General features: G+C 34.4%; 1 protein-coding gene across 1 annotated transcript in view; it reads left to right on the forward strand.

The window, feature by feature from the left end:
• Window positions 1–14,157, forward strand: part of LOC145618038 (callose synthase 10-like) — a 42,435-nt gene extending 28,278 nt beyond the window's left edge. The window contains exons 30-51 of the mRNA XM_081672816.1: window positions 2–162; window positions 263–372; window positions 466–600; window positions 769–837; window positions 923–1,085; window positions 2,064–2,181; window positions 2,399–2,518; window positions 3,554–3,669; window positions 3,763–3,846; window positions 4,225–4,337; window positions 4,931–4,983; window positions 6,300–6,476; window positions 6,794–6,841; window positions 7,415–7,573; window positions 7,792–7,905; window positions 8,021–8,109; window positions 8,214–8,372; window positions 10,711–10,813; window positions 12,098–12,217; window positions 12,317–12,367; window positions 12,455–12,637; window positions 13,606–14,157. Of these exons, the coding sequence (XP_081528942.1) occupies window positions 2–162; window positions 263–372; window positions 466–600; window positions 769–837; window positions 923–1,085; window positions 2,064–2,181; window positions 2,399–2,518; window positions 3,554–3,669; window positions 3,763–3,846; window positions 4,225–4,337; window positions 4,931–4,983; window positions 6,300–6,476; window positions 6,794–6,841; window positions 7,415–7,573; window positions 7,792–7,905; window positions 8,021–8,109; window positions 8,214–8,372; window positions 10,711–10,813; window positions 12,098–12,217; window positions 12,317–12,367; window positions 12,455–12,637; window positions 13,606–13,842 (2,682 nt within the window). The 3' untranslated portion in view covers window positions 13,843–14,157. The remainder of the gene's footprint in view (window position 1; window positions 163–262; window positions 373–465; window positions 601–768; window positions 838–922; window positions 1,086–2,063; window positions 2,182–2,398; window positions 2,519–3,553; window positions 3,670–3,762; window positions 3,847–4,224; window positions 4,338–4,930; window positions 4,984–6,299; window positions 6,477–6,793; window positions 6,842–7,414; window positions 7,574–7,791; window positions 7,906–8,020; window positions 8,110–8,213; window positions 8,373–10,710; window positions 10,814–12,097; window positions 12,218–12,316; window positions 12,368–12,454; window positions 12,638–13,605) is intronic.
• Window positions 14,158–14,560: the final 403 nt, after the last annotated feature.

Raw genomic sequence — 14,560 nt, forward strand, 5'->3', positions numbered from 1 at the left:
GAAGGAGCTAGTGAAGAGACTGCACTTGCTACTTACAGTGAAAGATACAGCAGCTAATATACCAAAAAACTTAGAAGCTAGGAGGCGTTTAGAATTTTTTACCAATTCACTGTTCATGCACATGCCTCCAGCAAGACCTGTGTCGGAAATGATGCCTTTCAGGTAATTTAAATCAATGGCTAGCTTGTGAAGAAATTGAAATGGTTGTTCTTTGCCTTGCTAACATTAATTCCCCATTTTTTTTTTACACCAAAATCATCAGCGTATTCACCCCGTACTACAGTGAGACAGTACTGTATAGCTCTTCAGATTTGCGGGTTGAAAATGAGGATGGAGTATCTATATTATTCTATCTCCAGAAGATTTTTCCTGGTTTTGTTTCTGTCCTCATTATCGTTTCTATCTCACCTACCCTGTGTGGCTTTACCTTTGAAACAAAAATCTTTGTTGTTTTTGAAATTGTAGATGAGTGGGAAAATTTTTTGGAGCGGATCGATCGAGGAGAGTCTTCTGGTGATGTAGATTTTGAAGATAGTTCTAGTGATAACTTGGAGCTACGTTTTTGGGTCTCTTATCGTGGACAGACATTGGCTAGAACAGGTCAGTATTATCTTTTTTAAAGGCATCACCTCCATCACTCTTTTCATCACCCAATCTTTTTTTCAAAGGGGGATTGGTACGTTATGCACATGTAATTGTTTAATGAAAGCTTAAATGCAAGATTTGCCAATTTCTTTGGCAGTGATAACTCATCTGTTCTAATCGCAGTGCGTGGAATGATGTACTATAGAAGAGCATTAATGCTTCAGAGTTATATGGAAAAAAGAGGATTAATAGGTATTATGTCTAATACATTTGATTTGAAACTTGATGAGGTACATGTGTCAATGTATCATGTAGTTTTTATGTGTTTAATTGTCAGAGGAGGACACAAGCTCACTAACAAATCAGTCATTTGAGGTATCGAGTGAGGCACGGGCACAGGCAGATCTGAAGTTCACATATGTTGTTTCATGCCAAATATATGGACAGCAAAGGCAGAGAAAAGCTCCCGAGGCTGCAGACATTAACTTACTACTGCAAAGGTATTGTAGCATTTATACTTGGCCATAGCGTTGTGCCTCTGTGTGTTACTCCCTCCATCCCTTGAAATTTTCACCATATTGCTTTTAAGGTCTTCCCTAAAAGCTTGCCCCATATCATAAATGTCCATGGGGGACCATAAATTTAGTCTCACAGAAATTACTTTAGGTCCGACATATTTTCACTTTCATTAATTCAACTCAACCAAAACTAAATATAGTAAAATATTGTTTGGGGGCAAACAATTGGGCATGGGGGGAGTAGTATCTTGTTTGTTTTTTTTTTTCAATGAACTGTTTTAGTTATTTATTTTTATTTATTTATTTATTTAATTTATTTTATTTGTGAATTTCAAATTCAGCTCTGAACGCACTTCTAGGTGTCTAGGCACCAGGCAAAGTGGCACTATCACCTTTTTGGTCTAGGCAAGGCAGTCTCGATGGGGGGCAGAACTTTATTTCTAGAAAGTTTTCATATTTATTAAGTGTACCTCACTTATATAGGCATGCCTAAGGTGCAAGGAATACCATTTTTCCTTTTTTAGAATGCTAACTAATTGATGGAAGCATTGACATGCTACAAGTCATGCTCATATTTATGATGCCAACTAATTTTCGTGGCCGTGGTTATTATGCAAACAAATAATTCAATAATATTAATATTCTTATACATAAAATCTGAATCACTATTTTATATCATTGTTATACCATCTTGTATAAATTTTTTTAAGGTAAAATGATACTCCCTCCATTCGTTTAAAATTTTCATTTCTTTAAAGTGTGTTAATAATGTTTATTTGTTTATATACCTTTTTGGATTTATGGGGAACCTACCATGTATCGTTTTGACAAAGAGAGGTTCCTGTTTTTAATGAGTAGATGCTCATCGTCTCTACCCCAAAAAAACACAATTGAATTGGGTATCCATTATTATGTTTTACGTCTGTTTGTATTGCTGTAAGAAGTCTTCTTCCTTTTCAGGAATGAGGCACTTCGAGTTGCTTTTATTCACCTAGAGGAAAGTACTGGACCTGATGGTACTGTGTTGAAGGAGTATTATTCCAAGCTTGTCAAAGCAGATGTACATGGAAAAGATCAGGTAAAATGCAAACTGTGTTGGATCTAATTTCCATAAATGTCAAGACTAAAGAATATGTGTAACTGATGACTGAATGTTTGTCTTTTCACTTTTGTTCATCAGTTATTCTGTATGTGAGTGATTCACAATCTATATCATGATTTGTTTCTCCTCCACCTCTCTTTCTTGCTTCTGTAAATTCATTCAAAGGTCACTAAATGTGTTTCATCATGTTTAGGAAATATATTCAATCAAGCTTCCTGGAAACCCAAAACTTGGTGAAGGAAAGCCTGAAAATCAGAATCATGCAATTGTTTTTACGCGTGGAGAAGCAATTCAAACTATTGATATGAATCAGGTAATCCGTTATCTCCTTTAGTATTTGATCTCTTTTAACATCTGATGAATAATATCACTGCAGTATTTATAAAAGTTAGAGAATCGGATTAATTTAGTGTTTATAGTGAAGGTGCCATTTAAAGTAGCACCAGATGGCCTGAACTTTGTGGTTGCTGCTTGATTTGGCATGCTTTATTTCTCCTATATCAACTCCAAACTTCAAAGTATGTTGAATTCAGGTGTATTTTGTTCCTTGTAGTATAACGTTGATTCTGTTGGGCGCTAGACAATGAAACAGTTTTTGTATGACATGAGAGGCTATAGAATTCCATGCCTCAAATCATGGATAAGATTCTGATGGAAAAGCATAATTTTAAACTCGTGTCACTTGTGTTTATGAGCAAGATGTGTCATGAAATATTTCTTGAATTTGTCTCATTGTGTAGTTTTACTATCTCTTATCTTCAGTGGGACCTTCTTTTTTCACAGAATATAAAGGAAAGGAAAGATATTTAGGTTGTATACTCATACAATAAAGAATGGAGTAACAAGAAATAAGCTACCTGAATTATACCCCCCCCCCTACATACCCTTCGTCTCCTTTTATCTAAAAGCTTAGTGAAACTGATAACTAGTGCTTAAATCACGTGCAACGCACGGTTTTACCATATTTTATAAATATTTACAACAATTTATGATTCAACAATGTTTTACAAGTTATTCTCTTCTTTTTAATTGTATGATGAAGGTCCATAGTCTAAATTTTTTAAATTGTAAATTTTAGGTTATACCCATATGATATACAATATGAGGATCTTTTTCATGATTGACCTGTTTAATTTTTTGTAAATATTTGATTAAAGATGAATTAAATATTTGCTAAGAGATGAATTAAGTATTTCCTAATATATATAAGTTAGTTCCTCTAATTATTAATGGGTTGGTATCCCTGTGTAAATCATTTTGAACTCCTTAATTGTGCCTTTTTTTCCCTGTGTAATTCCTTACGTGCTTTGTTTTTACCAATTCACGTTTTTCTCTACCTTCATCATAGGATAATTACCTTGAGGAGGCAATGAAAATGAGAAACCTTCTTGCAGAATTTCATGCAAAACATGGTATCCGTCCTCCAACAATTCTTGGTGTACGGGAGCATGTCTTCACAGGAAGGTTAGACATCTTGTCCCTGCCATTTTGACACTTTTAATTGTGTAGCTTTAAATAACCTATCCTTTATAAAGCATATGGAAATTTTCTGTGCAGTGTTTCTTCACTTGCTTGGTTTATGTCCAATCAAGAGACCAGCTTTGTGACATTAGGTCAGCGAGTTCTGGCAAAACCTCTCAAGTGAGTTTTTATAGCTTGTTTATTACATTTGATAGTTGTTTCACCCCCCCTCCCCCTCTCCTTCTTGAGGGTACCATCCTTGTAGGTTAAATCACGACTATTAAAAATCGAAACAAAATGTTGCAGTATATTCTCACATAATAAAGAAAATAGGAAAAAAAAAAAACAACCATCTTCAGGTAATTGTTTGAGTTCCACACAGATTCAGCTTAAAATTCAGTTTTGAAGTTGATCGAGATTTTTTGCTTTTTCTTTTTGAAAATAAATAAACAATTATTACAGGATTAAATTATGGTATGCAAAATGTAAATTTCATATTCCGTATTTTCTACTGTTATGACACATACCACTTTTATTTTTTCTTTCAAAATATTGCAGAGTGCGTATGCATTATGGACATCCAGATGTGTTTGATCGTATCTTCCACATATCTCGTGGTGGCATTAGTAAGGCTTCACGTGTTATTAACATAAGCGAAGATATTTATGCTGGTATGTATGATTTTTACGCCATTGCTTATTTTCTAGTTGTAGCTTGAATATTTGATGTGGCAAGGTAAGCTACAAGATATTGTAGATTACCATTGGAGATGCTCTAATAAACTATGGAAGGAGTAGTTGCCTAAATGGCTGAGTTGTTGATATGTTAACCCGGTTATCTACTATTTGGGGTTGCTACTGTTTCTAAATTTTGCATAGCTAGTGTATCTCTTAGTGAGTTGGTCAATGTTTGGTAGTGTTCTACTGGTTGTCAACATTGTTTATGGATCATAATAGAGTTTCTTTATTCTTCTTAAATAGCGTGATAAACAAGAACTTTGCTGTGATTTGAAAATTAAGTTCATTGTTGCTCCCAAGGTCATTAGATTTAGTCCAACAAAGTATAGTCTCATGGGAGATAAATTAGTTTTCTATATTGTCTGTATTAATGTCTCCCAAGGCCCATCGGGTTCTTGTTTATTTTATTTAGGAATCTTAATGCTTCTCTGTTGAACTTTGCTTATAGTCTTGTCCTTTACCGCTACCGCAAAAGTTGGTAAAGAATTTTTTTTCCTTATAATTCTGTGGCGCTCCAAATGTTGCAGGTTTTAACTCTACCTTGCGTCAGGGAAATATCACTCACCATGAGTATATACAGGTTTTGCTGACTACTATCTACTTTTTTTTAATCATCTTACTCACCTCCTAAAGTAAGGCCCTATTCTTTATACTTAATTTTGCTGACTAGGAATTATTTTTACTAACGGCTTCTCTATTATATTTGTTCTTTAGTTACTGATTTTTGCAGATTAAAACTTATTTTAATTGAACTGACTTGTCTTTTGCTAAAATTAACTTAATTTTACTAAACTAAAATTTTTCTTACAGAACTGAAATTATTTGAATAATATGAAGTGAACATGACTTAAAGTCACCTTTTCTGCTTCTGTAGATCAGAATTATTTCCCTTTAAGTTTTTATGTTTTTTTAGGGAAAATCTATGTGATGGCTTTGTTACTTGGTGGAAGTTTTTATTTATTTTATTCCTAAAGCGACCATGTGGTGACTGGAACCTAACTACCCAGAATTGATCCCCGAATCCGGATAAGCCCAAAGGGTGAATCGGGTAGAACACCAATATATATATATATATATATATATATATATATATATATATATATATATATATATATATATATATATATATATATATATATATAAATATGTCATAGATCACTAACCTAACCATAGTTACCACCCCTCTTGACCACCCACAAACCCCAACCCACCAAAACAACCTACTGATCTCAAACCTCCATCGAACCATTGAAACCAGTACCCAACCTTCCAAACCACTTTTTAACCCTCCAAAAATTACCATATATCCATAAAACATCTAGAAATCAAAAAACCACGTAACCCACCGATAACCACCTTCACCTTCATTCCCTCATTTATTTTTTCTTTCTTCCCCTCTAAAACACTAAATCTAGTGAAGATGGGAGGGAGAAGTGGTAGCCAAAGATGTTAAGGCTAGGCTAGGGTTGGCTAGCGTGGGTTTGTTAGATGTGGTGGGTGGGTGGTGGTGTAGGTGTGGGGCTGAGCAAGAGGGCAATATGGTTGGTGGTGGTTGGTTAGTAGTAGTACAAATAGATGTATTAAGCCTAGGTTAGCTATGTTAATGGAAACTGGAACACCCAAATTACTTTTTTTTGAACGGAACACCCTAATTACTTATGCAAAAGTAAAATCTTACTAAAGGAAAGTGCAAAAAAAAATCCACCACCTGGAATTTGCAAATATGAGGCCACTATGTAGAGTTTCCTTTTTCTTACAATGATGTCCCAACCCCCACCCACCCCCCCACCCCCACACACACACACACACACCCACACCCACACCCACACATACAACTTTTACATGGTCTAGGAAATGGTGGCAAGACTAAGACCAAATTTATTTATCATTGTATAGGTTGGTAAAGGAAGAGATGTTGGGTTGAACCAAATTGCTCTGTTTGAGGGTAAGGTTGCCGGAGGAAATGGAGAGCAGGTCCTCAGTAGAGATGTGTACAGGCTTGGGCAGCTTTTTGACTTCTTCAGAATGCTTTCTTTCTACTTCACTACTGTGGGTTATTATGTGTGCACGATGGTAAGTTTGTCATCTCTCTCTCTCTGTCCTTTGTTGTTCCATAGAGGTAGTGTTACTGGTTAATTTTTGGTTGGAAGTAATTAATGAGAGAGAAAAGTGGTGGGACCAAGCGTAATGGTTGTGAGTAAAGGTGTGATCATCTGTACCCAAAAGTAGTATGGGGCAAACTGAAAGTGACGGAATAAAATGGAAATTGGGGCAAACAATAATTGGGGGGGGGGGGGAGTACCTTTTACCTTATTTTTAGTTCAGAAGTTGCTGTTTTCATTAGTTGATCGTTCTTATTGCTGACATCATTGAATTTCTTTTTGATGCAGATGACAGTTCTTACTATATACATTTTCTTATATGGAAGGGTATACCTGGTATGTTTATCAAGATAGAAGACTTTGTCTTTCCTTGCTTTCTTGAATTGCGTGAATAATTTCATTACAAGTATTCTAGTTTGGTAGAACTCAAATCAGTTTTGATTGATAATGAACACCATCCCTAATTCTTGGGTTAAATCTCTTTTGGTAGTTGTATCAAAATAGCTTGACTTACAGGTAATTTATTTGATATTCTTTTGATCTATTTATTTCACTAGGTACGATATATTAGGGAGTTGAATAAAGTTCAGTGCGTTCAGTATTAGGGTATTCACATTGAGTGTAGTATTGGAATTATACCAAGGCAATGCATTTGTTTTCTTTTTATTCTGGAATTTGAAATCTAAAAAGACACGTAGTTACAGGAACTAAGGAATTTTCTTTGAAATTTTGATCTATTCTCATTGTCCTGTTATTTTTCACAATATTTTTTGCTACAACATTTTGAAGCACCATTTATTAGGTACATAGAGGATTATTGACCAAGCTTGTTTAACTTGTTGCAATATTCATTGCATAGCTGTTCTAAGTTCATTTGTGTTCTGATGCCAAGCCTTTGTATATATTCAGGCATTCTCTGGACTTGATGAAGGGATTGCAAAAGATGCCAGAATTTATGGAAGCTCAGCTTTGGATGCAGTTCTAAATGCCCAGTTCTTAGTTCAAATTGGAGTTTTTACTGCTGTACCAATGATAATGGGATTCATACTAGAACTTGGATTACTAAAGGTTTAACTGCTAATTCTCCCTTTAATTATGATAGCTCAGATGTGCTTCCATCAAAGTTTCTCAAATATCTATTCAAAAATTTCCATTGAACTTTTTTTTAAAAAACAAGTCTTCCATTGAACTTATTATTTGCGTTTGCCAGATTTTCTTTCCAATCACTTTAATTTAATTGATCAGCCATTTTCTATTACGTAAGAAGATTTTATGATCACGTGCAGGCTATCTTCAGTTTCATTACTATGCAGCTGCAGTTATGTTCTGTCTTCTTCACATTCTCATTAGGAACAAGGACTCATTACTTTGGTCGCACTATTTTGCATGGAGGTGCTAAAGTATATGCTTCTAACTTAATTGACTTTTGTAAATCATGTCTCCATTTAATAATTTGTATTTTTCTTCTGTTTGCCTGCATTTAATAACATTTTTCTAAATGATTATTGTTAACAGTATAGGGCTACTGGTAGGGGATTTGTTGTCCAGCATATCAAATTTGCTGAGAACTACAGGCTTTACTCTAGAAGTCATTTCATTAAGGCGTGAGTATTACCTTGTAAATTTGTGAACAGATTGTGTTGACTTAATGTGGACATACATTATATGAACTATCTTTTGAGTCTTTGCATGTCACTATTTGCTACAGGCTTGAAGTGGCATTGCTGCTCACTATTTACATTGCATATGGCTACACAAAGGGTGGTGCTGTCTCTTTTGTGCTATTGACACTTAGCAGTTGGTTCCTTGTTATCTCCTGGCTCTTTGCCCCTTACATCTTTAATCCCTCGGGCTTCGAGTGGCAAAAGTAAGCTCCATGGAGATGTATTTTCTCCTTACATTTTTTTCACCATTTAGTTTTACGAATTTATTTTTATCTTCATCTGTTCCCTCGGGCTTCAAGGGGCATATGAGCTCCCTAGGTATGTATTTTTATTTTTTTATTACTATTTTATTTTATGACTTGTTAAACAAAGTATTTTTCTTTTTTTAAATTTGTAATCATTTGATTGTTAATTTGCCATCACCACTGACCCCACACCTGGCCCCACTTTTTTTTTTTCAAAAAAGATGAAAAAAGGAGAATAAAGGAAAAGAAAGATAGGCTGACCAAAAATAGGAGACTTTGAATGAGATATAAAACCCAATTTCTATGTTACTGGAAGTTGGGTATAAATTAGAATATGACATTCAGAACTGCTGATGGGCAAAGGAAGGCTGCTTACATCTGGAGCTCCTCTAATTCTATCTCCAGGGGATTCATACTGGATGGTGTTTGTTTTTCTCACTTTTGGTATGGAGCTAGGTGTCCAACTTGTAGGCTGTTAATATGATTAATGCTGCTATAGACTATAGAGACTTTAAAAGGGTGTAAAATAGATTAATCTATGATATGCTTGGCAAATAATTATTAGGCTTAGTTTGTTGGTTGTATATATAATTCCTGGTGACTTTAGTTTAACTCAACTTATGGATCAGAGCACAATAAGCTAATGTTGTTCCAGGTCATCTTTAATGTATGGGGTGTTCTGTGAAGAAACAACTCCCTCTGTCCCACAGTAATCTTCCCCGTTTTTCCAGTTATGTCTGTCCCAACTTCAATAATTATTCCATTTTCTTATTTTAAGTGAGACTGAGTAAATGACTTCACCTTTCATCCCTTTCATTTTAATTTCCTTTCCTCTCCTCCACCAACTCACTCAAAAGTCAATATTATCCCATATATATGGAATATAAATCTTTCACTAACTTAGATTTCCACTCATTATCTACTTACCATGCCTCAGCTCATGACTCTCCTAAAACCGTGTGCCCAAAAGAAATGGGAAGAAGTATTATGGGACAAAGGGAGTAGTAGTTTTCAGCTGATTAGAAAGGAAACGGCTGGCAGGTGGCTGTGATGGGCTTTTCTGTCATTGCTGGGTGACTGCAAGTGATTTTGTATATTCATGCCTATTGATGTTTAGACCATCTCCAATGGTGAGACTCAATTTTGAGTATTGAAATACAAATTGAGTTGTTTTTTACCTCCAATGGTGATACCCAACCCACTTCTCAATTAACAACTCATGTGAACTCTAATTTCTCAATGATGAGACTTTCTTAAATATACAAATATCACTTTCAATTTATGATTCACCAAATTCATTTCTTTTTTAATATCAAATATTATAAGATTAAATAAAAGTAAAATTTAAATAAAGGAAAAATTGTCAGCAACCACACGCTTAATAGGTGTATTTGGAAACAATTACCCACTAAAAAAATTTAACAAAAAAACTACCTCCTAAATTTAAAAAGTTAGAGTAGCACTACCCATTTGCATTTTTCGACGAGAAAGTCTGGCTCGTGGAGCCTACTTTTTCAATTGTTCTTCTGAAAATCCTTAATTGAAGAAGTAAAAACAAGTAGGGTATGCAATTCATAGGTAATTCTTCTCTTTTAATTCATTAATTAATGAATTTTGATGTTAGGGTTCTTAGATTTCGGGGATAATTTGAAATTGGTTGAATTTATTGATTTTAATTCAAATTGGTTATCTTAGGGTTACGAATTAAGGTCCAATTTGTCATTGCACCGTGTCTTTTCAGAGAAAATTTGAAAAAGTGGGCCTACGCGCCGGACATTCTCGCCAGAAAATGCAAATGGGTAGTGCTACTTTAACTTTTTAAATTTAGTGGGTAGTTTGTTTGACAAAGTTTTTTAGTGGGTAGTTGTTTCCAAATACCCCTATTAAGCGTGTAGTTCCTGACAATTTTTCTTAAATAAATTACAAAATATATTAGAATATTGACAAGGGGCCTACACTTTTTGTCAAATGAGACTCAAAGTTGAGTATCTAAACTTAGCAACTTTCTTTTGGATTTGCTAAGTTTAGATACCAACTTATTGGTATACATTGCAAAAAATACTCTCTCTCCTAAAAATACTCACTTGAGCCTCACCATTGAAGAGGGTCTTATAAAATTTGATTTAAAACAGTCATAGACTAAAACATCCCATGGAAATTCAATCTATCTTATCAACATGGCATGTGGAATTTATTAGTTCAAGGACACAGTATTGAACAACTCTGAGACTTTTTTCAATTCTTAGTAATTTTTCACCCATTGTTAATTAAGTTTCACTTCTATCATATTCAATAGGACTGTGGAAGATTTGGATGACTGGGCCAGTTGGCTTCTATACAAGGGTGGAGTTGGTATAAAAGGAGAACATAGCTGGGAATCTTGGTGGGATGAAGAACAGGTTTGTTTTACAGCTGTATCACACTCGGTTGTAAATGGCATGGTGTAATGATAAGCCATTCCTTTTCTTGATTGTTGATTTATGTCTGCTTCTTCTGTATTATTCAGCTAATGCATTTATAAGGAAGTTGATGCTTCTCAAATATAAACTTATAACACTCATAGAGGGACCTTTCAATATGGCCAGTCCTGTAATTTTGATTAATTAGTCACTAAACTTCTTATTTTACTTATATAATATTGGGACATAGTTATTAGTTTTGAGCGGGAGTCTCAGCCCCTTCAATATTTTCGACCAAGACTTGTTGGATATAGCTTAAAGTTTGACATGATAAAAAATGTGAACATATTATTACAAGGTTATCGCGATTCATTTTTAGTTTTTTTAGATTTGGTTTGATTTTTTAAGTGCGCTTTGATTACTACAGTTTAACACCTATAGGTCAACATGTTACTGAAAGAAACCATGATGCTTGCACTAGTGCTAACTGGTGTAAATAGTGAGCAATAAGAGGTGATCAAGTTGAGCCCGGCCCGATTTGGGCGGGCTTTGGACAACTTTTCCCAGCCCGATTTAAAAAAAAATTTGGACGGGCTTGGGAAATCAATTTTATGCAATTTTAACTGTGTGTTTTTTGCCCGGCCCGGAAAGCCCGCTTGACCCGTCTAGTTTGAGTGGGTTTGGGAACACATTTTCCAGCCTGAAGTTTGGCCTGGCCTGATAAATGGGCATATTTTTTTGACCTTGGCCCAGCTCGAACCCGGCCCGCCCATTGATCACCTCTATGAGCAATTACATAACTGATCAAAGAGTCATCGAGTTTTGTCACAAAGATGTATGAATTAAATTTAAAATTAATTTAGTCCATATATGTCTTGTACATTAAGAAAGTAAGCCTTTCTCATTCTTATATTTGAAAAAGCCCTAGGTTTGAGGATTTACTCTCGTTCTCTTGGGTGATTTACAAAGATCTTATGAAAATTGAGTATAGATGTTGAATTTTTTTACCTATTGTGGTAAAGCTTATTTTTTGCTGAATCCTACAACAATAATTTTTACAAAAATAAATAAATAAATAAACAGATTTTGTGGCATTTATCAATAGTCTCTGAGTCTGGTTTTTCCATAGAAAATATATTCAGTTTCATTGGCTATAGTGTCTAACTTCGATTTGGATTCCTCATTTATTCTTGTTTGTTACCTTGTTTTTCTAAAAATTGAGTTGTAAACTTTTTCCTTTATTTTTCTTCCACTTAATTCTCAACATTGCTTATGTCTTTGCAGGTGCATATCCATACTTGGAGGGGTTGTATTCTGGAAACAATTTTGAGCTTAAGGTTTTTCATGTTTCAGTATGGTATTGTGTACAAACTCCATGTTATGAAATCAAACACATCATTGGCGGTTAGTGTCTTAATCTTCATTGTAAATTATGTAAAGTTATTTGATATTTCTGGTCGAATGTTTTCATTTTATCATCCTGATCATTGCTTTTATGTCCAGCTATATGGCTTCTCCTGGATTGTTCTAGCAGTCATTGTCATTATATTCAAGGTATAGTATGCTTCCATATTTGAATTCACGTTCACAATTGTCCATTTCACCTTACAAAATCAATTTCACTTTCATGGTTGATTGCAGATTTTCAGTTTTAGTCCCAAAAAGTATGCTGGATTCCAGTTATGGATGCGATTTTTCCAGGGAGTCACTGCCTTGGGACTTGTGGCTGCCATTGCCCTTGTTATTATCCTCACTGATCTCACTATTCCAGACTTGTTTGCCTGTGTCCTTGCATTCATTGCAACTGGATGGGGAATTCTTTGTGTAAGTTTATGTTACTCTGTGTTAGTGCTTTTATTATGAGTGTTATATATTGATTTTGAAAAAAATGATAATATGAATGTGCGAGAAACAAAGAAAGGAAAGACACTCACACATTGCTTGCATTCTTGCACACAAAGGAATCAAGAAGTGAATGAATTATATGAAAACAAATGAAAGAACACATGAACGAAGAGAACTATAAGCCCTAGAAAGGTTGCATGTGATTATAAGAATAAACAAAGTGGGGGAAGCCTCACAATCATAAACATAGAAGGAAAAGATAAGGGGGAAACTTGATTGACAATTTGAAAGAGAATAGAAATTGGGATGTCGTTAGGAAATTATGTCTTTAGGAAATTACTAATCCATTATTGGAGTTGTATGATAGAAGGTATCTTGCCACACTCTTAACTCCCTAGGAAGAGCTGTTCATACTATTATATTTAAAATGAAGTTGCATCATTTTATACATTGAATTCCTGCAAATTATATAAATTAATACTCTTAAGATTTAATGCTTTGTATTTTTTTTTTTTTTTTTTTTTTTTTTTTTTTTTGGGTAAATTAATGCTTTGTAGTTGCTATGTACTTATGTGCAAAATAAATAATTCTGAATTTTATGAAGGGTAAAGTGTTAATTGAAAAAATAAAGATATGTTTTAAGGCCTCAACTGAAAATAAGATTATGAGAGACATTTTACTGATTGTCAAGTACAACCATCAAAAGTTATCAGTGCACATGACAGGGTTGGTTGGATTATCCTGCTATAAATGTGAATGGCATCTTGGTTTGTTTGTGTCATGTACTAATGACTAATGCTGAAATGCACTTTATGTGTGGAAATTGAAAATTGCATTACATAGTTCTGGTTATTTTAAGACCACTATTTGTTGTCTTACTTTAGTATGACCTTTTCACCTGTCACTGGTTTACCTTTTAATATAATCCTTTTTCGTTTTTGTTTTAGCTTGCAATTACTTGGAAGAAGCTGGTGAGAAGCATAGGTTTGTGGGATTCCATCCGGGAGTTTGCTAGAATGTACGATGCTGGGATGGGTATGATGATCTTTGCCCCTATTGCAATTCTTTCTTGGTTCCCGTTTGTCTCAACCTTTCAGTCTCGGCTTCTCTTCAACCAAGCCTTTAGTCGAGGCCTCGAGATATCAAAGATTCTTGCTGGTAACAAAGCCAATGTTCAGATGTGAGGAATGGGAATATATCAAGGTCTGCTGGAGCCTGGAAACATTATCAACTACTATGCTCCTAAGCTGTAACCTGTAAGATCAAATTCCTCATTGAGAACTAATCAAGTGTTCAGACACAGTGAAAGCAACCTGGTTATGGCTCCTGATGATTTAGCTTAGCATCCTTGTACCAATTTTGAACTCTAGCTTTTATCTCTCATTATTTTATTTTATTTTTAATTTTTTTATTTTTGTGGTTGGGGGTGGGGATTTGATTTTGTATATGCCCAAAGATAACAGATTTATCAATGAGAAGCAGTGACTTTTTGGTGGTCTTGTTTGATCCTCGTAATTAATTATTTTCTGATGTATACTGAATAAAGATGAGCTGACCAGGCTGCGCCAGAAATCATTTCACCATAATGGTATCCTGGAATGTCGCCTTGGACATATTTTCTGGTCAAGTTCTAATGAATCTTGATAACCGAACATTTTGAACGCAAATCAATACTATTAAAAGACACACCAACAATGACACGTCTCATTTCTTGGTGTTTTATTTTATTTATTTATTTTAATTTTTTTTTTTGGAAAAAAAGTTATGAAAAAATCTTTCTACATATAAGTAATAATTACATATGAAATATACTATAGTAGAAGATTTGATTTATCTTTCCATAAAATAAAATATTGACAACTAATAAGTTAATCAAAAAAATGAAAAATAATATTCTTTACG

Source organism: Chenopodium album, chromosome 26 (genome assembly GCF_948465745.1).
Source record: "Chenopodium album chromosome 26, dcCheAlbu1.1, whole genome shotgun sequence".
NCBI lineage: Eukaryota > Viridiplantae > Streptophyta > Magnoliopsida > Caryophyllales > Amaranthaceae > Chenopodium > Chenopodium album.